General features: G+C 60.8%; 1 protein-coding gene across 3 annotated transcripts; it reads left to right on the forward strand.

Annotated features, from left to right (window-relative positions):
- Positions 1-405: 405 nt before the first annotated feature.
- On the forward strand, positions 406-21341 carry GNG12 (G protein subunit gamma 12). 3 transcript variants are annotated; one of them, XM_075424268.1, is made up of 4 exons: positions 412-483; positions 8354-8412; positions 17302-17418; positions 19713-21341. In XM_075424268.1, exons 3-4 carry the CDS (start codon positions 17323-17325, stop codon positions 19836-19838), a joined length of 222 nt encoding a protein of 73 aa, XP_075280383.1. In that variant the 5' UTR covers positions 412-483; positions 8354-8412; positions 17302-17322; the 3' UTR covers positions 19839-21341. The 3 variants fall into 3 exon arrangements, with proteins under 3 accessions (XP_075280382.1, XP_075280383.1, XP_075280384.1); XM_075424267.1 differs by lacking the exon at positions 8354-8412 and having other exon boundaries at positions 406-483; XM_075424269.1 differs by lacking the exons at positions 412-483; positions 8354-8412 and adding an exon at positions 1004-1064.
- Positions 21342-22394: the final 1053 nt, after the last annotated feature.

The following is a 22394-nucleotide window of genomic DNA, read 5'->3' on the forward strand; positions in this document are numbered from 1 at the left end:
CGTTCGCTCTCGCTCCGCCAACCGCTGAGCCTCGTCGGGGATGACGCCCCAGCTCTCCAGACCCGGAACCAAAAAACGGTGCTGCCGGGTCCCCCGTGACGCGATGCGCGCCGTGACGTCACACGCTGACGTCGCCGTGACGTCACACTGGGAAAAAAAATAAAGAAACTGCCAAAAAAAGAGGGGAAGAATCGTTTCCCGGCGTGAAAACGGGTATTGGATGAGCTGGGACAGCGGGGAGGCTGGGATATTAATTAATTATTAGGATTTTGGGGGGTAAAATCTGCGGGGCGGGGCCGTACTGCCCGCCTGCGCCCGCCCCGCCCACCCCCGCCCGGCCCCGGCGGGGCGGGGCCGGGCGGGGGTGGGCGGGGCGGGCGCAGGCGGTGGGCGGGGCTGGCGCAGGCGGTGGGCGTGGCCAGGCCGCCCCCTCCGGTCGCCCGTGGAGACGGAGCTGCGGGCGGCGACGGGGAGCGCCGGGCGGTGAGTACCGGGGGGGGGGGGGGGGGGGGGGGGTGTTCCACCGCCGGGTCGGGGTCTCCCCTGACCGGGCCGCCCCGCACGGACCCGGCGGGGGCGGCGGGAACCGCCCGTTGGCGGCTGGGCCGGGCCCGGCGGGGCGGGTTGGGCCCGGTTGGTTTTTGGGTTGATTTTTGGGCTTTTTCGGGTTTTGTTGTTGTTGTTTTTTTACCCCCCCCCCCCAGCTCTGGAGGCGCGGTCCCGGCGAGAATCCGCGCTCGGTGTTTCGATGCGGTGCGGCAAGTTGCGTGCGGCTCCGGAAAGCGCTGAAATCGCCTTAATTTGTTTTTTTTTTCCCATATTAAAAAAAAATAATAATAATAAAAGAGGGCTTTCCCTTGGAGAAAGGCTCCGTGCAGCCTCCCCGCCTCCCTCCGTCCGTCCCGGACCTTCCCCATGGCGGCCGCAGCTGGAGCCTTGGGATAAATCGTCGAAACTTTCTCCCTTTCCGGCGATCCCGCGGCGGGATTTCCTCGGCCGCGGCGGAGGAGCCGTCCCGCGCGCGAGGAGCCCCGCGATGAGCGTGGGCAGGAGGTTAATTAGCGGTAAGCGTCGTTATCCGAGGAAGTTTCGCTATCGGAGGAGGTTTCGCGTCGGTGCTGCGGCGATTCCCCGCCCCGTTGCGGTGAGGAGTTTACTTTAGCGACTTTGAAATCGCGAATATTCCCTTCCCAGCTTCGCTTCGTGGCTTTTCGGGGAGGAAAAAGGAGATTTCTGCGAAGCATGTGCTGCGTTTTTCAGCCTGGCGGGGAGGAGGGCTGGGGAAGCCCGGCTGGCTGCGTAGGAACCTGGGCCTCGTTAGTTCTGACGACCAAGAGGAACGATTTGATGAGCGGGGCGTAAGGAAGCGAATTCGCGGCGATTTGTCGGGCCGTTGGCCGGCGTCGCCGCAAATCGGTTTAGGAATAAAACTCTGCGAGTAAGTCGCGAGTACCGGGCAGCGGTAGCGCTTTGTGCTGCTCCAGTAGCCCCAAATGAGATTGAGGGATTAGTCTGCAGTTAATGACTTCTCAATCCCGCGTTTCATCCTCGCGCTGAGCGCGTCGCCGTTGTTTCGGATGTCTTCAAGCAGGCAAGCGAACTCCGGAGGGGAGCAGTGGACGGGGTCAAGTGCTCAAGTGCTGTGGCCAAGCTCCCCAGCGTCACCACCCAGCTGATGGGACCTCCTGCGTCGATAAGCGGAGCTCTGCTGCTCTTTGGAGGAGCTTCCGAGGGCTCCCAGCCGCCGTCCGCGCCGGTCAGAAGCACCGCCAGCTCGCTGACCTCTTGCTGGCGTTCAGTGCCAACACCGAGTTGTGCTGTAGGCTCCAGATACTCTGCTCAGCTTTGGGCCCCTCGCTCCAAGAAGGACGTGGAGGGGCTGGAGCGTGTCCAGAGCAGGGCAGCGAGGTGGGGAGGGGGCTGGAGAACAAGTCCCATGAGGAGCGGCTGAGGGAGCTGGGGCTGCTCAGGCTGGAGAAGAGGATGCTGAGGGGGGACCTTCTTGCTCTCTACAACTACCTGAAAGAAGGTTGTAGTGAGGTGGGGGTTGGTCTCTGCTCCCCAGGAACCAGTGACAGGACGAGGGGTAATGGCCTCAAGCTGCGTCAGGGGAGGTTCAGGTTGGATATTGGGAAAAATGTCTTCACTGGAAGAGTGGTCGGGCATCGGACCAGGCTGCCCAGGGCGGTGGGGGAGTCCCCATCCCTGGAGGGGTTCAGAAACCATCTGGATGTGGCACTTGGGGACACGGTTTAGCAGGCATGGGGGTGTTGGGGTGACGGTTGGACAGGATGATCTTGGAGGTCTTTCCCAACCTTGATGATTCTGTGATTCTTTTGCTTCAGATCTGTGTCTCTGGCTATATCAAAACTTTTTTTTATGAATACTGAAGGTTGGTAACTTCTTAGGCTCTGTTCCTCAGAAGGCTCGGTGTGTCTGAGCCGAATTGGCGCGGAGCTCCCCGCGGCACGGCGAGGTCTGGGGCGCAGCAGGAGCTGCTGCCATGTCGAGCCTGGTCTGGAAGGTGCCAGACGTGACAGCCCCACGGGGTGGGAACGGGCCCCCCAGCCCCAAGGCTCCATCCTTCAATCGGGCTCTGTCGCAAGAGCGAATTCAAGTTGCTGCGGAAGTGCGCGGTGCAGCCCCGTAAATCCTCCCCCTGCGCCATTTCGCTTCGTCCCTGCGCTGGAGCAGAGATCGCCGGAGGAGCCGGCTTCACGGGGACGGAGAGGAGAACTTCCCAGCAGCGTGCAGTTAGCGTGGGGAACACCACCGCTGCCGTGGCCGAGCTACGGAGCGGTGATCCTGCAGGGTTGTGTTGCTGCAAGGTCAATGGATGAGGAGGGGACTGGAGCATCTCTCCTACGAGGAGAGGCTGAGGGAGCTGGGCTTGTTCAGCCTGGAGAAGAGAAGGCTGAGAGGGGACCTTAGAAATGCCTCTAAATATCTGCAGGGTGGGGGTCAGGAGGATGGGGCCAGACTCTTTTCAGTGGTGCCCAGCGACAGGACAAGGGGCAATGGGCACAAACTGAGGCACAGGAAGTTCCGTCTGAAGATGAGGAAGAACTTCTTCCCTCTGAGGGTGACGGAGCCCTGGCCCAGGCTGCCCAGGGAGGCTGTGGAGTCTCCTTCTCTGGAGATATTGCAGACCCCCCTGGACAAGGTCCTGTGCAGCCGGCTCTGGGTGACCCTGCTTGGGCAGGGGGTTGGGCTGGGTGACCCACAGAGGGCCCTGCCAACCCCCGCCATCCTGGGGTTCTGTGAAAGTCCTCGGCGCGTACGAAACCGTAGGCGTGGGGAGGGCTGGCGCGTCTCCTCCTCCGGCACAGAACTGCCCGTGCTGTGCCGAGGAAGGGATCAGTGGTGAAACTTTCTTTGGCTTTAATGGACGGGGAGTGCGCGTTCCCCAGCTGTGGAGTGGCCGTTTCTGGGGGAGCTGAAGCTGCAGATGCCTGCTGGCCCTCGGGATTTGCTCCGCGTTAAGCACTGCTGGATTCGTGCAGCTGCTTTCTGAGTTTTCCAATATTACACAACTGGGCCTCGTTTTTCTGACCCTGAGCGTTCGTGCGGCATCCGGCGCCGTGGCCCCTTCTCAGACCCCGTCTGTCCTGCCCTCGGCAGCCGCCCGTAGCAGGGAGGGAGCAGAGAAAGCGCCGACGACGCGAGCGCAAGGTTCTCGCTCTGCGCGTCGCAAGGATTAACGAGACGCGGCCGGAGGAGCAGAGGCAGTGACAAGAGCCCTGGCAGGGCTGCGTGACGGTAGGGTTCCCCTGGGGGCTTTGGGGAGCTGGGGGGAGCGATGGGGGTACCGGGGGAGCTGGGGACACAGCGGGGGTGCATCCATCCCCGGGGGACCCGGCGTTCCCGTCTGCCGCGACGTCGCGGCTCGGCCCCCTCCCAACCCCGCGTCCCTGGGGAGGGGGAGAAGGTCCCAAAAACAGACCCGGGGTGCAGCGTGCCCGGTGTCGGCAGGCTCTGCGGTTCCTCAGCGCAGCCGGCTGAGGTGGGCAGCTCGGAGAAGCTCGGGGACACCGCCGGCTGGGTATTTTCCAGTCGCCTTCGTTCCAGCGTTTGGCAAAGCAGGCAGCGTGTTTACACTCGGCTTCCTGTATCCGTGTCAGCGTCTTGGCACGCGGTGGGGTTACAGAGGCGGAAAAAAAAAAATAAATAAAGCGTGCTGTGAGGATTGTTTGTGTTATCGCAGCGGCGAGCGGCTGCGGGGTGCAGTGTCGGGATGCTGTGGGTCCTGAGCCCCCGAGCTGGGGCTGGTACCGCGTCTTGGCTCCCGCGGGCTGGCCGACGCCGGCGATGCTCTGTGGGATCATCCCTTCGCTGTTTGCAGCCTCTCCTTCAGAGAATCACGGAATCACAGCGTGGCAGGGGTTGGCAGGGCCCTCTGTGGGTCACCCAGCCCAACCCCCTGCCCAAGCAGGGTCACCCAGAGCAGGCTGCAGAGGACCTTGTCCAGGTGGGTCTGGAATATCTCCAGAGAAGGAGGCTCCACAGCCTCCCTGGGCAGCCTGGGCCAGGGCTCCGTCACCCTCAGAGGGAAGAAGTTCTTCCTCATGTTCAGATGGAGCTTCCTCTGCTTCAGTTTGTGCCCATTGCCCCTTGTCCTGTCGCTGGGCACCACTGGAAAGAGTCTGGCCCCGTCCTCCTGACACCCACCCTGCAGATATTTGTAGGCATTTCTAAGGTCCCCTCTCAGCCTTCTCTTCTCCAGGCTGAACAAGCCCAGCTCCCTCAGCCTCTCCTCGTAGGAGAGATGCTCCAGTCCCCTCCTCATCCTCGTAGCCCTGTGCTGGGCTCTCTCCAGTAGCTCCTCATCTTTCCTGAACTCCTTGTGCCGAGGCAGACAGAGCACATGGGGGGGGGGCATTTTGCCTCATCTTGCTCTCTAAATGATGATTATCTTCGCGCAACGATCGTTATCTTCATGCGAAAGCTCCCCCGGGAAGGTGCTGATGCTCAGAGTGACTTCTCCCCCTTGCTGGGGCGAGAAGCAGGGAATTCACTGCCGACGGGAGCGGGGTGGCCGTGTTATTCCCGGGGTGGGGGGGTGTAGGATTAATCGTGGGGAAAAGGAAAAGTTTTCCGGTGCTTTGAGCAGAGGAGAGCAAACAAACCTCCCGCCGAGTCTCCGTCGTGATAAGACGACGTCGCGGGACCCAGCGCTGCCCACGCCGCCTGCTTCGGCGGGACCGGGGCGGGACGCTCTCGCCGGGGACCGGCGGGGGTCCGCAGAGAGGGGAAAATCCAGGCTGAGAACCAGGGACAGGCGGCGTGGCTCCGCAGGCCGGTGCCGCGGGTCGGCGCGACGCAAGGTGGCCCTGCGGACGACGGGGCTGGGGCGGCAGAACCGGGCGTTCCGCTTCGTTAGAAACCGAAGATTTAATTTAAAATTAATTGTCGCGTAGGCAGTCCGTCTCCAGAACGGCCTCTGCTGGGCCATCTGGCCCTGGTTGGGTGTTTTGGGGTTTCTGTCCTCCCTTGTTAGGTCTTTGGGCTTAATTTTTCTCGGCGGTTGCTGCAGTCTGCAGCTCCGAGATGCTTGATGTGTCGGTGTGTGGCTTTCAGTTGGTGAAAGAAGGTTCCTTGCCACGTCGTTAATCATCTCGGTGACCAGCCAGAGTATTTCCAGACGAAATTTTCCTTTCTGTTTTTAAAAACAACCTCGAGCAGACACCAAAGGCGCTTACGCCATCCCCCGCGTGCTGCCGTGTCGCAGGGAGATGCAAGAAAACGCCGTCCCGGGGCGGTTCGTCGTGGTTTGCGTTCGAAAACCAAAGTTCCAGTGAAGGGGTCCCGTGCCGTGGTGCGGTGCGGCTTCCCGCGTGTTTCCAAAACCTTCCGCTGATGATCTGCCTCCGTCTTGCTGCTCCTGCTCTGCAGCTGTCCCGGTTAAACACCTCCGGCGCGAGGTGCTCCTCTCTGGAGAGCCGCGCCGTCGGGGGAGATACTTGGGGTGAGCGTAAGGAGACGCGGAATGCGGATTTGCAGCCGTGTCGCAGTCGTGCGGGAGCCCCGGAGGCTCTGGTTTCGGGATCAGGATAATTCCGAAAGCATCTCCCGCTTCGCTCGCCGGGAGAAGGGTCCGTCGATGCGGTGGGGGAAGGAGGGGAGCAGGCACGACCGGTCTCGGAAATGGAGATTAAATGGAAAGAGCTCGTTATTGTTAATGAAAAGCCGTGCCCTGGTTAAGGAGGTGTCTGTGCCTGGGTGTCAGCGCCCGGTGCATCGCGTTCGGCGTTCGGCAGCGGGTGTCTCTACAGGGATACCAAAGTGCAGAAACACGCAGTGGAAATGCGTAAAAAAAGGTGAGCGCAGCGATTACCCGTCAGAGTTAGGTTCCTGGCAGCGGGTGCAGAACTTCACACGCGTAGCTGCGCGCCGGGGGGTGTTACACCGAGCGCGGTGCCCCTCGACGTGATGCGGCAGTCGGAGACGGGCAGCTCGGCTCGGCCATGGAGCCCCCGCTGCGGGCGTCGCAGGAGGCCTGTCACCCCGTGGCTGCTGTCACCCGCTCTGTCACCCGCAGCAGCAAGGCAGCCCACAGCGTCCCCCCCAGCATCCCCCCCAGCATCCCATGGGGTGACAGGCCCCAGCTGTGCAGAGAGGGACTGGGAGTGCTGGGGGACGGCAGGGTGACCAGGAGCCAGCAGCGTGCCCTGGGTGCCAAGAAGGCCAATGGGATCCTGGGGTGCATGAGGAGGAGTGTGGGCAGCAGGGCGAGGGAGGTTCTCCTGCCCCTCTGCTCTGCCGTGGTGAGGCCCCATCTGCAGTGCTGTGTCCAGTGCTGGGCTCCCCAGTTCAAGAAAGACGAGGAGCTACTGGAGAGAGCCCAGCGGAGGGCTACGAGGATGATGAGGGGACTGGAGCATCTCTCCTACGAGGAGAGGCTGAGGGAGCTGGGCTTGTTCAGCCTGGAGAAGAGAAGGCTGAGAGGGGACCTTAGAAATGCCTCTAAATATCTGCAGGGTGGGTGTCAGGAGGACGGGGCCAGACTCTTTCCAGTGGTGCCCAGCGACAGGACAGGGGGCAACGGGCACAAACTGGAGCATGGGAAGTTCCATCTGAACATGAGGAAGAACTTCTTCCCTCTGAGGGTGATGGAGCCCTGGCCCAGGCTGCCCAGGGAGGTTGTGGAGTCTCCTTCTCTGGAGATATTCAAGACCCGCCTGGACGCGGTGCTGTGCAGCCGGCTCTGGGTGACCCTGCTTGGGCAGGGGGCTGGGCTGGGTGACCCCCAGAGGGCCCTGCCAACCCTGAACATTCTGTGATTCTGTGATTCTGTGGCAGCCAGCTTGGTTTGTGTTTGTATTGGAGCTATATTAGAGATTTTAGACAAACGATGAGAATACGAAGCTGTATTCCAGATTTTGAACGAATCGACCCTTGTGTTCGTCAGTCGCTGGTGTCTGTTCCTAGCGGAGCTGTGTGTGTCGGGTGCCCAATTCCACAACATTCACAACCAAAACCCTTAGAAAATTGCCGCCCTCGTCGAAATGTTGTTGTTGTATGGTTTTGCTTTACAATTAGCATTTTATACAACGAAAATTAAAGAAGGGTGTTAAATATAGTGTAATCCAGGCTTGCCAGCCTTGCAGAAGTGAGCGGTATCTGGCACAGGAATTTGTACTTTTTAGGACTGATCAAATTCCAATTTTTTTTCCGGGTGTGGGAATCGTGGGCTCTCGCGGTGGTTTCTCCAGTGGGTTGAGCACAGCTGGTGGAACTGATCCATGGAGGCTCATGTCTCGGAGAAGTCTACGGCCGGCAGAGCAACCCGCGTGCCCAACGCCGGCTCCACCGGCTCTTCACGTGAGCCCGCGCCGGGTTCTACGCCGGGCGGTTCGACTCGCTCTGAAGCCGGCGGCTCTGCTGGCGGCTGCCTCTCGGTCTCACCCGCGTGGGTTCTGGGAGCGTGGGCTTCGGGAGCAGCCGTGGGGGCAGCCGGGAGGCAGGAAGGCTGCCGAAACGTGTTGGCTTCGTTGGTGCTTGGGAGGCGGCCGGAGGGTGTTGGCTGCCCACGGCCGCGGCCTCGGGAGGTATTCAAACCCCGCCTGGACGCGGTGCTGTGCAGCCGGCTCTGGGTGACCTTCTTCAGCAGGGGGTTGGGCTGGGTGACCCACAGAGGGCCCTTCCAACCGCCACCATGCTGGGATTCTGGGATTCTGCAAAGGGAGATGGGGGAGCTGGCCGTAAGAAGGGGTTGAGGTAGATTTTTCAGTGAGGCCAATCTCAAAATACTGCGGTCCTTGCGACCAGAGCTAAAGCACAAGCGCTAACCCTGCTTGGCTTTGGCTTTCTTGCACTGTGAAGCACTTCCAATTCTTATTTTACTCTGTTTCAGGATCATTACACCGATAAAATCAAGGCGAGCCGGACAGGTAGCACAAACTGCCTATGTAGGTGAGTTTCCAGTCTACACTTCTTTCTCTTATGCAAAGTCTAAAGCAGCGTGACAAGTCCCGAACCCCCGCGACTGAATTTTATTCCGGAGTAGGACAAATGCAAAATACCGGGCGGGTTCGCGGAGGAGAGGCGGCGAGGACGGCAGTGGCTCGGTGGCAGGCTCGGTGCTTGCTGCTCGGTGCTGCACTGGGGTCTCACAGCAGAGGCTGCTGACGCTCGCTCACCCCCCTTTTAGCTGTTCAATATTGGGGGGCAGAAATATGGTTTCGAATGGGCTGCTACCCCCAGGGAAAGGAGGTTTCTCCTTGTTCGCTACGCCAGGTAGCAAGGGGCTACACCAGGTAGCAAGGGGCAGCGTGGAAGTCGCCGGAATTTCTGTATTTGCTGTTAGGTGTGTGTTGTTTGGCATCGCAGAACGCAAATTCCTCTTCCTGTATCTGCCCCTTCGTCAAAGCAGGTGCTTGGATAAATTCGCGTGACCAAGCAGCCTGTGAAGAACTTTGCGCCCTGTTAGTGACTTTGAGCTCGGAGTGATTGGGAGGAGTGGTGGGCACACCAGCAGGCTGTGCTGCCATCCGGTGTGACCTGGCCAGGCTGGGGAGCTGGGCAGAGAGGAACCTGATGAGGTTCAACAAGGGCAAGGGCAGGGTCCTGCCCCTGGGGAGGAACAACCCCAGGCACCAGGACAGACTGGGGCTGACCTGCTGGAGAGCAGCTCTGCGGAGAGGGACTGGGAGTGCTGGGGGACGACAGGGTGACCATGAGCCAGCAGCGTGCCCTGGGTGCCAAGAAGGCCGATGGGATCCTGGGGTGCATCAGGAGGAGTGTGGGCAGCAGGGCGAGGGAGGTTCTCCTCCCCCTCTGCTCTGCCCTGGGGAGGCCCCATCTGCAGTGCTGGGTCCAGTTCTGGGCTCCCCAGTTCAAGAAAGATGAGGAGCTACTGGAGAGAGTCCAGTGGAGGGCTACGAGGATGAGGAGGGGACTGGAGCATCTCTCCTACGAGGAGAGGCTGAGGGAGCTGGGCTTGTTCAGCCTGAAGAAGAGAAGGCTGCGAGGGGACCTTCAAAATGCCTCTAAATATCTGCAGGGTGGGGGTCAGGAGGACGGGGCCAGACTCTTTCCAGTGGTGCCCAGCGACAGGACAAGGGGCAACGGGCACAAACTGGAGCATGGGAAGTTCCAGCTGAACCCGAGGAAGAACTTCTTCCCTCTGAGGGTGACGGAGCCCTGGAACAGGCTGCCCAGGGAGGCTGTGGAGTCTCCTTCTCTGGAGATATTCCAGCCCCGCCTGGACGCGGTGCTGTGCAGCCGGCTCTGGGTGACCCTGCTTGGGCAGGGGGTTGGGTTGGGTGACCCACAGAGGTCCCTGCCAACCCCGACCATGCTGTGATTCTGTGATTCTGTGATCTCTCGCCGGCGACCTCGGCTTTATCTCCCGTTCAGACGAAGGAATTTGCTGAAGGTCGGGTACCCTGAGGCCGAGCTGCATCTCGTGACTCCCCGCCGGCCGCGTAACCGCGGGCCGCTCCTGCTTCACGTGCTGTGAGAGGAACCGATTCGGATACAGCTCAGAGTCTCTTTGGAGGTGCAGTTTGTGGGCATCTTCTCTGGCGTGAGGTCGCTGGGTAGTGCCCGTGGAGAGAAATAGGTACCCGCTGCGGAGGAGCTGCACCGGGGTTCGTTAGGGAGCGCGGGGGGGTCTCTGCTAATGACTTCAGGCCGACGTCTTTAAAATAATGCTGCTCAGACGTTTTTCAAAGTGACCTTGATGTAGAAGTCGGTTTTCGTAGCTTTCATCTGTGCTAAAGGTATAAAAAGTGAAGTCGGAGAAAACGCAGAGGAACAATAAAAGCAGGTTTTTCTGCTGCTCGATACCCCGACAGGTTGCTGGGGTTGGAGGAGCGGCAGGCGTGGAGGTGGGCTGTGAGCATCAACCGGCGCTGCCGCCCGGCGTGGGTCGGCCGGGTGGTGCTGGGAGGACTCGTGGAGGGGAGGTGATACACCAGAAGGCTGTGCTGCCATTCAGCGTGACCTGGATAGGCTGGAAAGCTGGGCAGAGAGGAAGCTGATGAGGTTCAACAAGGGCAAGGGCAGGGTCCTGCACCTGGGGAGGAACAACCTCATGCACCAGTACAGGCTGGGGTGGACCTGCTGGAGAGCAGCTCTGCGGAGAGGGACCTGGGTGTCCTGGTGGACGACAGGTTAACCATGAGCCAGCAGCGTGCCCTGGCTGCCAAGAAAGCCAATGGGATCCTGGGGTGCATCAAGAAGAGTGTGGCCAGCAGGACGAGGGAGGTTCTCCTTCCCCTCTGCTCTGCCCTGGTGAGGCCCCATCTGGAGTACTGTGTCCAGTTCTGGGCTCCCCAGTTCAATAAAGATGAGGAGCTACTGGCGAGAGTCCAGTGGAGGGCTACGAGGATGAGGAGGGGACTGGAGCATCTCCCCTACGAGGAGAGGCTGAGGGAGCTGGGCTTGTTCAGCCTGAAGAAGAGAAGGCTGCGAGGGGACCTTATAAATGCCTACAAATATCTGCAGGGTGGGGGTCAGGAGGATGGGGCCAGACTCTTTCCAGTGGTGCCCAGCGACAGGACAAGGGGCAACGGGCACAAACTGGGGCACAGGAAGTTCCGTCTGAAGATGAGGAAGAACTTCTTCCCTCTGAGGGTGACGGAGCCCTGGCCCAGGCTGCCCAGGGAGGTTGTGGAGTCTCCTTCTCTGGAGATATTCAAGACCCGCCTGGACAAGGTCCTGTGCAGCCTGCTGTAGGTGACCCTGCTTGGGCAGGGGGTTGGACTAGATGACCCACAGAGGGCCCTTCCAACCCCTACTATTCTGTGATTCTGTGATGAGGGAACCCGTCCTTAGTGAAACACCCGGAGCGCTAAATCCAGCTGGAGATCTTGGGAGTTGCCTGTTGCCTTTCATTTCACGTTGTTTGGGATTTTTATACACTTTAGAAAGACTAATGAAGACCCTGGCAGCATCATTTACAGCTGAGATCTTTTTTTAAGTTATAAAACCTCCGCATGGACACCGCAAGCTGGTGTGTTCTGCGCGTGAAGGAGCCTTTATCCTCTGTGTGCCCTGACGGGCCGCTCGCTGTCTGCGTGCCCAGGCTCCCTCGTTAACCCAGCCCTAATTACTACACCTCCTCCGAGCGAGGGCTGGGGGGAGAGGCTGTCCTTGCCGTATCTCTTCTGGTTTTGAAATCTGTGAATGCGTAGCGTAATCCAAGCGCGAGGCGAAGAGGCTGAGCTGGGGCGTGCCGGTCCCCCGCCTGCACCCCGCTTTTCATAGAATCACAGAATGGTTTGGGTTGGAGGGGACCTTGAAGATCGTCTGGTTCCAACCCCCTGCCGTGAGCAGGGACATCTCCCACCAGCCCAGGGTGCTTACACCTCCGACGTGTAAAACCCGGTCTCGGTGTCTGCTTCGAGCTCGTGCTGGGTGTCAGGCGTGATCCTCGAACACGCAAAGGAGTTGGGTTTCTTTGGGGAGGGTCTTGTTTTCTTTCACCGAACCCAAACTTTCTCCAGCGCCTGTCAAATATTCGTGCCACGATTGGAAATCTTGCCTGATACCTGTTTAAAAACCCAGTCCTCCTCGCTGCCGGGAACCGGCCATCGCCGCCGCCAACGGTTTCGTTCGCCGGAGCTGCGGGAGCGGAAACCTTCCCCGTGACGGCAGCCGCGGCCTCGCCAATGGAAACCGTCCAGGCCGTGGCTGCAGGGAGGGAGGGTGAGGGAGCGGGGGGCTGCTCGCAGACCCCATGGTACCCCCGGAGCCGGCGGGGAGCTCGCGGGCAGGCGTGGTGGCCGTTGTCCCCGGGAGGTTCGCACTGGGGGGACTGCCTTCGGTGCTGCCACAAGCAGGAGTGTCAGCCAGTCCTCCCAGTAAGCTCTGGCGTGTCACGTACCCGCGTCTCTCCTTCCACCGGCTGTGGGGTGAGAACTGAAAAGAGAAATGTGCCCGTGTGCCCTGGGTGCCAAGAAGGCCAATGGGATCCTGGGGTGCATGAGGAGGAGTGTGGGCAGCAGGGCGAGGGAGGTTCTCCTCCCCCTCTGCTCTGCCCTGGGGAGGCCCCATCTGCAGTGCTGTGTCCAGTGCTGGGCTCCCCAGTTCAAGAAAGATGAGGAGCTGCTGGAGAGAGTCCAGCGCAGGGCTGCGAGGATGATGAGGGGACTGGAGCATCTCTGCTATGAGGAGAGGCTGAGGGAGCTGGGCTTGTTCAGCCTGGAGAAGAGAAGGCTGAGAGGCGACCTTAGAAATGCCTCTAAATATCTGCAGGGTGGGGGTCAGGAGGATGGGGCCAGACTCTTTTCAGTGGTGCCCAGCGACAGGACAAGGGGCAACAGGCACAAACTGGAGCATGGGAAGTTCCAGCTGAACATGAGGAAGAACTTCTTCCCTCTGAGGGTGACGGAGCCCTGGCCCAGGCTGCCCAGGGAGGCTGTGGAGTCTCCTTCTCTGGAGATATTCCAGCCCCGCCTGGACGCGGTGCTGTGCAGCCTGCTCTGGGTGACCCTGCTTGGGCAGGGGGTTGGGCTGGGTGACCCACAGAGGGCCCTGCCAACCCTGACCATGCTGGGATCCTGTGACCAGAGAGCATCTCTGATCCCTGTTTCCTTTGACCGCTTCTGCCTCCCGCTGAGGGCAGGGCTCCGATCTCTTCCTGCTGAGCGGGTTTTTCTTTCCATCCTGTTTAGTGGTGGAGCAGAAGGACAAGGTTTCAGCAGCGGCGTTTCCCTCTGCCGAGCCTCTCGCCGTGGTTTCCACTGGGTGTCAGCAGGGCCCCGGCTTTTTGGCTGGAAAAAACGAGTTTGGCCACGTACCCGGAGCCAGGCCCGGGGTGCAGCTTTGGACCAGCCCGGATGGGTGCCCGAGGTGGGCGAGCTGCGAAGGGGCCGTGGTTCCCTCCTCCGAGCAGGGGAAGCGTCGAACGCGCTCTCCTCGTTCCAGGCCTCCATAACTGGGGTTCCACCAGGGACAGCGTGGAAGATCAGCGCGGGTAACTTTTCCGTAGCGTTGACTTTGGAGGCGTGGGCGCGATAAAGAGCGTTCCCGGAGACGAGCTGCGGAGGTACGCGCGACGGATCGGGGCTGCTCGCCCCCCGCTTCCTCCACGCCGACCCTTCCGCTCCTTTTCCCACGCTCGACACGCAACGTCCTGGCTCCCCGAGTCCCCTGTAAAATCCTCCTGCCAACCCGCAGCACCTTCTTCTGGCCCCGCGGCTCTGGTCGATGCCGGGGTGGCACCCCCGAGGGCAGTGTGGGTTTTGGGTGGGCAGGGGCACCCCCTGCGTGCCCCTCTCTCCCGCCTGCTCCTGCCATCGGGGACCCCGCGCCTCTCCCACCCTCCCCGTGGGTCACCCCGCAGTGAGAAGCCCCAGAGCACAGCGCGGAGAAGGCGGTGTTGGGGAGGGGGCCCGGGGACCCCCTGCCACCCCGGGCGGGAGCAGCCGGAGCCCTGCGCTGGGATGCTCGACATGGGCGTGAGGAAGAGGAGAGCAGGCCATGGGAGCTGGCATCCCCGTCACGGGGGGGCTGTGGAGAGGTGCTGGGGCTTGCAGGGTGCGGTGGGGCACGGTCAGCGCCCGCTGGGACACCAAATATCCCTGGAGGGGTTCAAAATCCGCGTGGAGGTGGCACTTGGGGCCATGGTTTAGCAGGCGTGGTGGGGTTGGGTGGGCGGTTGGACTTGTTCTTAGAGGTCTTTCCCAACCTTGATGATTCTGTGCGTGCTCTTCAGCCAACGCCGTCCCCCCCTGGGCCTGCCCTCACCCAGAGGCGAGCGGTTTGGCTGGGGGTAGTGCCAGGTGCTTTGAGATCCCTCCAGCGGGTTCTTCCCTCGGGGACATAAACGTTTAAAAAAGAATAAAACAAAAAAAATCAAGGCTGTGAAATATCGCAACGACAGAGACTGCGACGCTTGCGTGCAGCCGCGTTTCTGGATGCCGCCGTGCCCGCCGTGCGCCCTCGGAAGAGAGTTCTTTATTCTGCACCCGGCTTCAACGCCGGCGTCTTGGCTTGGGCTCGGGGCGTTTTTAGGTTCTGCAAGTCGTAACAGACCCACTCCCGGTCTGCCCCGTCGGAGAACCGGCAGCCAGCGCTCAAGTCCCAACCGGCCGCCGGCCTCCTGGCTCCCACGCCGGCGCCGCGGGAAGCGGCACGTGCAGCAGCGCTCGCAGCGCCCGGGGAGCCCGGGAGAGCCTGGCGCCGAAACGCCCTGCACCCTCCCGCTGAGCCTGGCACGAGTCGTAGTGGCACGCCTAGTAGTGGTGCACGTAGTAGTAGTGGTGCACGTAGTAGTAGTGGAGTGTGTAGTAGTGGTGCACATAGCATCACGAGGAGTGTGGGCAGCAGGTCCAGGGAGGTTCTCCTCTCCCTCTGCTCTGCCCTGATGAGGCCCCATCTGCAGTGCTGTGTCCAGTGCTGGGCTCCCCAGTTCAAGAAAGATGAGGAGCTACTGGAGAGAGTCCAGCGGAGGGCTGCGAGGATGAGGAGGGGACTGGAGCATCTCTCCTGTGAGGAGAGGCTGAGGGAGCTGGGCTTGTTCAGCCTGGAGAAGAGAAGGCTGAGAGGGGACCTTAGAAATGCCAATAAATATCTGCAGGGTGGGGGTCAGGAGGATGGGGCCAGACTCTTTCCAGTGGTGCCCAGCGACAGGACAAGGGGCAACGGGCACAAACTGGAGCAGAGGAAGCTCCAGCTGAACCCGAGGAAGAACTTCTTCCCTCTGAGGGTGCCGGAGCCCTGGCCCAGGCTGCCCAGGGAGGCTGTGGAGTCTCCTTCTCTGGAGATATTCCAGCCCCGCCTGGCCGCGGTGCTGTGCAGCCGGCTCTGGGTGACCCTGCTTGGGCAGGGGGTTGGGCTGGGTGACCCCCAGAGGTCCCTGCCAACCCTGACCATGCTGGGATTCTGTGACAGAGAATGGGTAATTGTGGCTGTGAGCGCTGGGGGACACGGGAGACCCCGCTGGGAGAAGCGACGGGGTGACCTCGGCTCTCGGGGTGTCTTTGCGTTCAGCTGCGGGCTGCCCGTCCACCCTGGAGGCTTGTTCCCCACCAGCCGGAGCCGTCCCCTCCCCAACCAAGCGGTCTTTTCGCTAGAGAGTGACTTGATTCTCATGGGAGACATCCCCGGAGACATCCCCGTCCCAGAAAGTCCCGTCGTGGGGCTCCGAGGACACGAAACCCTGCGTCCCGCCGACGTAAATCTGCGGAGTTCTGGGCATTTCGCCGCTGCGGTCCGAAACCGAGCGTCCCCGGCCAGAGCTCCCGCGGCGCGGGACGGCCGCGGCGGCTCGGTCGGTGGGGTGGGTTGCCAGGATCTCGGGGGGAAAACGGCACCGTTGGGTGATGACCTGGTTGTTTGTACATCTCTCTGTGGAAGGGATTTAGCAATCTTCGAGGGACTGCTAAAGCGACGCTGCTTGTGTTTGTTTGAAGATGAGGAAGCGCAGCAATTTAATTTTCAAATGTTATGGTTTTGGGGTGGTTTGTTTTTTTTTTTTTTAAACATCTAATTTATTAACAGGGCTAAGCAGCTGGGAAAATGAGCACTGAGACTTTCCTACCGAGGTCATTCGTGGAGGGTGGGAAGGGGCTCCAGGGAAGCTCCAGCCTCCCCGGTGGCAAAAGGGCTTTGGGCTGGGGAGGGGAAGGCTGGGCAGAGGCAGCCTGGGCTCGCCCCGGCGACGTGAGAGGGGAACGGCTCAGCTGTTCATTTTGGAATAAGCAATTTTTTAACCTTATGTCTTAAAAAAAATAAGCAGTACTGAAATTAAAGGGACGGGCAGGTGTTGAGCTACCTAACTCCTCAGGGATGCAGGCGTTACTGGAGAAAAAGAAATTGCTTTGGGTTTTTTTTTTCACTCTGTAGTTTTTCAATATATTAAGTGAAAACGGTGGGGTTGTGGCTGGGCGTCTCGTTTTCCACCAGCACGTGAGCTGCTCAGGTGTGGGGAGGGATCCGCAGCGTGTCCCTCTCCTGCAGGTCCCTCCGGGCAGCGCGAGGCTCTCGGCTTTGGGGTGCCGGTGCCTGTTTGGGGGTCATCGGGCCACCGCGGGCCCAGGCTCCGGCCGAGGTTCTGGCCAGCTGCTGGTGACGGGGAGGCAGGGAGGGAGGCCCCTCTGCTCTGCCCTGGGGAGGCCCCATCTGCAGTGCTGCGTCCAGTGCTGGGCTCCCCAGTTCAAGAAAGATGAGGAGATACTGGAGAGAGTCCAGCGGAGGGCTACGAGGATGAGGAGGGGACTGGAGCATCTCCCCTACGAGGAGAGGCTGAGGGAGCTGGGCTTGTTCAGCCTGGAGAAGAGAAGGCTGAGAGGGGACCTTAGAAATGCCTCTAAATATCTGCAGGGTGGGGGTCAGGAGGACGGGGCCAGACTCTTTCCAGTGGTGCCCAGCGACAGGACAAGGGGCAACGGGCACAAACTGAAGCAGAGGAAGCTCCAGCTGAACCCGAGGAAGAACTTCTTCCCTCTGAGGGTGACGGAGCCCTGGCCCAGGCTGCCCAGAGGGGCTGTGGAGTCTCCTTCTCTGGAGATATTCCAGCCCCACCTGGACGCGGTGCTGTGCAGCCGGCTCTGGGTGCACGAGAAGAGCACGAGCCAGTGAACCCATATCACCCACCAACGCAGGCGAGGGTAGAGCAGAAGAAGAGCTCAGTGCGTTGTTGTTTTTTCTGAAGGGTGTTTTGGACGCAGAGCATCGCTTGCAGAGCTGCTGCTCAGCTGACCCGTCCCGTTGCGCGAAAAAATCAACCCAAACCAAAACAAAGCAGACCAAAGCACTTTCCGCCGCGTCTCGTGGTTGCCTCTGTGTGTGAAAGCAGTTTCGCGTGCCGTGCCGCCTTCTGGAAAAATAACCCGCTGTCTTTCCAACCAGAGCGTCACCGCCTCGCTGAAGATGTCTGGCAAAACAGCTAGCACGTCCAACAACATCGCCCAGGCCCGCCGGACCGTCCAGCAGCTGAGGATAGAAGCCTCGATAGAGAGAATAAAGGTGAGAGCACGCCCTTCTTCACCCCCTTTTTTTTTCCCCCCCTGTGTTTTTTCCCCACCGTGCAGTTGTGGGGTGATAAGGTGAGGGCGTGTGCGCGTACGTGCATGTGGTATTTTTATTCCCCCATCTCGGAACACGATATTCACGTTTCAGCCCAACAAATCTGAATAAATCTGATTCTCGCGGCCGCTTACCAGCACCCTCGGGTAGCGTGGCGCTTGGTGGACTCGTGGGAGAAGCAGCGCGAAGCGTGACGCGCGCATCGATGGGTGAAGCGGAAGGCCGGTGCGCGTGCCCGGTTTCGCGCGTGCCGTGTGGCTGTGTTCCATCCTCCCGCTGGCTGGGTGCCGCGTCGGCAGGGGAGGTGGATGTGTAGGGAGGTAGTTAAAAAAAAAACAAAAGAGGGTAGCAGAAACTGGATTCCTTCAAGTTAAGGCAGAGAAGAAACCAAGGTGCTTTCCAGGTAGAGCTGGAAAAGAGTAGGGTAGGGTAGAGTAGGGAAGAGTAGGGTAGGGTAGGGTAGGGTAGGGTAGGGTAGGGACTTCAGCAAGGCTTTCGACACGGTCTCCCATAGCATCCTCCTAGGGAAGCTCAGGAAGTGTGGGCTGGATGAGTGGTTGGTGAGGTGGGTTGAGAACTGGCTGGATGGCAGAGCTCAGAGGGTTGTCATCAGCGGCGCTGAGTCTGGTTGGAGGCCGGTAACTAGTGGTGTCCCTCAGGGGTCAGTGCTCATCCCAGTCTTGTTCAACTTCTTCATCAATGACCTGGATGAAGAGTTAGAGTGTACCCTCAGCAAGTTTGCTGATGACACAGAGCTGGGAGGAGTGGTGGATACACCGGCAGGCTGTGCTGCCATCCAGCGAGACCTGGAAAGGCTGGGGAGTTGGGCAGAGAGGAACCTGATGGAGTTCAACAAGGGCAAGGGCAGGGTCCTGCACCTGGGGAGGAACAACCCCAGGCACCAGTACAGGCTGGGGCTGACCTGCTGGAGAGCAGCTCTGTGGAGAGGGACTGGGAGTGCTGGGGGACGACAGGGTGACCATGAGCCAGCAGTGTGCCCTGGCTGCCAAGAAGGCCAATGGAATCCTGGGGTGCATCAAGAGGAGTGTGACCAGCAGGGCGAGGGAGGTTCTCCTCCCCCTCTGCTCTGCCCTGGGGAGGCCCCATCTGCAGTGCTGTGTCCAGTGCTGGGCTCCCCAGTTCAAGAGAGATGAGGAGCTACTGGAGAGAGTCCAGCGGAGGGCTACGAGGATGATGAGGGAACTGGAGCATCTCTCCTACGAGGAGAGGCTGAGGGAGCTGGGCTTGTTCAGCCTGGAGAAGAGAAGGCTGAGAGGGGACCTTAGAAATGCCTCTAAATATCTACAGGGTGGGGGTCAGGAGGACGGGGCCAGACTCTTTCCAGTGGTGCCCAGTGACAGGACAAGGGGCAATGGGCACAAACTGGAGCATGGGAAGTTCCAGCTGAAGATGAGGAACAACTTCTTCCCTCTGAGGGTGCCGGAGCCCTGGCCCAGGCTGCCCAGGGAGGCTGTGGAGTCTCCTTCTCTGGAGATATTCCAGCCCCGCCTGGACGCGGTGCTGTGCAGCCAGCTCTGGGTGACCCTGCTTGGGCAGGGGGTTGGGCTGGGTGACCCCCAGAGGTCCCTGCCAACCCTGACCATGCTGGGATTCTGGGATTCTGTAGAGTAGGGTATGGTAGGGTAGGGTAGGGTAGGGCAGAGTATGGACTATGCTAGTTGTGTTGCCTCCTGGGCTTTGGTGGGGCTCCGTGGGTTGCTGCCCGGCCCCTTGAAGGCCAGCAGAACTGGCGTCCTGGTCCACAGAGCGGCCACCGAGCCCGTTGCGGGGCCGAGGACCAGGGCCGTGCGGGCAGGGACCCCGCGTCGCCGTCCCAAGCGGCCGCTCGTTGCAGGACCCTGCTGTTCGCTGTCCCCAGCTCTGCGGATGGGAAGTTCCTCCTCGCGAACCTGCCGTGCTGGTTTGCGGCTTCTCCTCTTTATTTTTAGTCTTCGGTAGAAGCGGGGCAGGAGCCGAGCGGTGCTTTCACCTGACGTCGCAAACCGACCCCGAGTACCCCGAAGAGCACCGGGGTCCGTCCTCCCCTCCCCGGCAGACAAAGCTGGAGCGAGCCCGTGGCAGCGCGTCTCTCGCCGGAGCCGCCGCGCACCGCTCCCTTCCCACGCGGGGACTTCGTACCCGTCGGCAGCGCTCGGCACGCGCGATCGTGTTACCGGCTGTGGGCAAGTAACCATTTCATGGTGGGTTTTCCCCCCCGTCCCCGTCTTCCACAGGTGTCCAAAGCATCAGCAGACCTCATGCTCTACTGCGAGGAGCACGCCAAGAAGGACCCGTTGCTGATGGGCATACCCACCTCCGAGAACCCCTTCAAGGACAAGAAGACGTGCGTGCTGCTGTAGGAGAGCGGCGGCCCCTCCGCAGCCCTCGGGGCCGGCCGCCGGCGGGCGAATCCTCTGCGCGGCACCGGCCGCTCGCGGCGGAAGGGCGGCCGTTCTTTTTCCAAGCGATTTCTTCAGCTCTCTGCGGCGTTCCTTCTCTTCCCGAGCTTTCTTCGGAAGCGAGGTTTCACACCGAGGTAACTTCTTTCTTGCCCAAGGGAATGGGGTCTTTGCCGAGCTCTTGCGGGACGCTCTTCACCTCGCACCAACGAGACCGACGTTGCCTGAGCTTCGCTGCCAAAGCGGAGGCGAAGGTGTCGGAGCCTGATAAAACATCACCGGCTTCACGGTTTTTGTAATTACGGGTGCGGGGAGGGGGGGGTACCTGCGTCGGGAGCGTGCGTGCGGGTGCTTGGGCACGGGCGTCACGGCGCGGTGCCGCGCGAAACGATGGCGGTGGGTGCTGGTGAGTGCTGGGAGCCGAGCCTGCAGCCTGCCCTGCACCCAGAGCCGAGCCTGCAGCCTGCCCTGCACCCAGAGCTGAGCCTGCAGCCTGTCCTGCGCCCAGAGCTGAGCCTGCAGCCTGGGAGCTGTGCCTGCAGCCTGCCCTGCACCCAGACCCGAGCTTGCAGCCTGTCCTGCACCCAGAGCCGAGCCTGCAACCTGCCCTGCAGCCTGGAAGCAGAGCCTGCAGCCTGCCCTGCACCCAGAGCCGAGCTTGCAGCCTGCCCTGCAGCCTGGGAGCTGTGCCTGCAGCCTGCCCTGCACCCAGAGCCGAGCTTGCAGCCTGCCCTGCACCCAGAGCAGAGCCTGCAGCCTGGGAGCTGTGCCTGCAGCCTGCCCTGCACCCAGAGCCGAGCTTGCAGCCTGTCCTGCACCCAGAGCCGAGCTTGCAGCCTGCCCTGCACCCAGAGCCGAGCTTGCAGCCTGTCCTGCAGCCTGGGAGCAGAGCCTGCAGCCTGCCCTGCACCCAGAGCCGAGCTTGCAGCCTGCCCTGCACCCAGAGCCGAGCTTGCAGCCTGTCCTGCAGCCTGGGAGCAGAGCCTGCAGCCTGTCCTGCACCCAGAGCCGAGCTTGCAGCCTGCCCTGCACCCAGAGCCGAGCCTGCAGCCTGGGAGCTGTGCCTGCAGCCTGCCCTGCACCCGGAGCATAAAACCTAAAGCGTCCGGACTCGGCGAGACGCAGATCCCTTTTCCTGCTTTCGCAGAGGAGCTGTCGAAGCAGAGTTCTCGGCTTTGATTCCGCTGCTCTGGTTCGCAGCCGGTGCCGGGGGAAGACGCGCTGTCGAGGCGCGAAGGCTGCGAGCGGGCGCTGCGCCGGCTGCGTGCTGAGCTGCAGGCGCAGCTCCCGCGCTCCAAGTATTTTGCGCAGGGGAGTCAGAACTTGGCTCTTTTTTAAATTCATTTTTAAAGGGGGGGGGTGGAAATGCCAAATTATGTCCAGATGGTTGTGCAATGTAATCGGAGGGCCTTTCCATCAAGTAAGTGATTTTATATAAACACATAATAAAAGAATCTTTCTCTGTGTGTGTGTTTGTGTGTGTATATACATAAAACCTGTAACGGTGTATTTGTACAAACAGTGCATGTTAACAGAAAACTGTGAAGGCGTTGAGAACGATACCGACTGCAGCTGCCCGCAGCTGGCTTGCCCTGCCGCCGGGGTTCAGAGGTTGAAGTTCCGACCTGCCATAACTCTGCGCTGCCATCCAGCGAGACCTGGCCAGGCTGGAGAGCTGGGTGGAGAGGAACCTGATGGAGTTCAACAAGGGCAAGGGCAGGGTCCTGCACCTGGGGAGGAACAACCCCAGGCACCAGTACAGGCTGGGGCTGAGCTGCTGGAGAGCAGCTCTGTGGAGAGGGACTGGGAGTGCTGGTGGACGACAGGGTGACCATGAGCCAGCAGCGTGCCCTGGGTGCCAAGAAGGCCAATGGGATCCTGGGGTGCATCACAAGGAGTGTGGGCAGCAGGTCGAGGGAGGCTCTCCTCCCCCTCTGCTCTGCCCTGGGGAGGCCCCATCTGCAGTGCTGTGTCCAGTGCTGGGCTCCCCAGTTCAAGAAAGATGAGGAGCTACTGGAGAGAGTCCAGCGCAGGGCTACGAGGATGAGGAGGGGACTGGAGCATCTCTCCTACGAGGAGAGGCTGAGGGAGCTGGGCTTGTTCAGCCTGGAGAAGAGAAGGCTGAGAGGGGACCTTCGAAATGCCTCTAAATATCTGCAGGGTGGGGGTCAGGAGGACAGGGCCAGACTCTTTCCAGTGGTGCCCAGCGACAGGACAAGGGGCAATGGGCACAAACTGGAGCAGAGGAAGCTCCAGCTGAACCCGAGGAAGAACTTCTTCCCTCTGAGGGTGATGGAGCCCTGGCCCAGGCTGCCCAGGGAGGCTGTGGAGTCTCCTTCTCTGGAGATATTCCAGCCCCGCCTGGACGCGGTGCTGTGCAGCCTGCGCTGGGTGACCCTGCTTGGGCAGGGGGTTGGGCTGGGTGATCCACAGAGGGCCCTGCCAACCCCTGCCATGCTGGGATTCTGTGATTTCTGCAGTGACATCTACAGAATTTATCAGCCACTTGTCATTCAC

The sequence above is a fragment of the Opisthocomus hoazin genome, chromosome 6 (assembly GCF_030867145.1).
Source record: "Opisthocomus hoazin isolate bOpiHoa1 chromosome 6, bOpiHoa1.hap1, whole genome shotgun sequence".
NCBI classification, from domain to species: Eukaryota; Metazoa; Chordata; class Aves; order Opisthocomiformes; family Opisthocomidae; genus Opisthocomus; species Opisthocomus hoazin.

Bases quoted from the DNA above. Each gene is read 5' to 3' on its own strand.
- GNG12 (XM_075424267.1), top strand. From the start codon at position 17,323: ATGTCTGGCAAAACAGCTAGCACGTCCAACAACATCGCCCAGGCCCGC. The intron at 17,419-19,712 runs GTGAGAGCACGC...CGTCTTCCACAG, and splicing joins CCTCGATAGAGAGAATAAAG to GTGTCCAAAGCATCAGCAGA.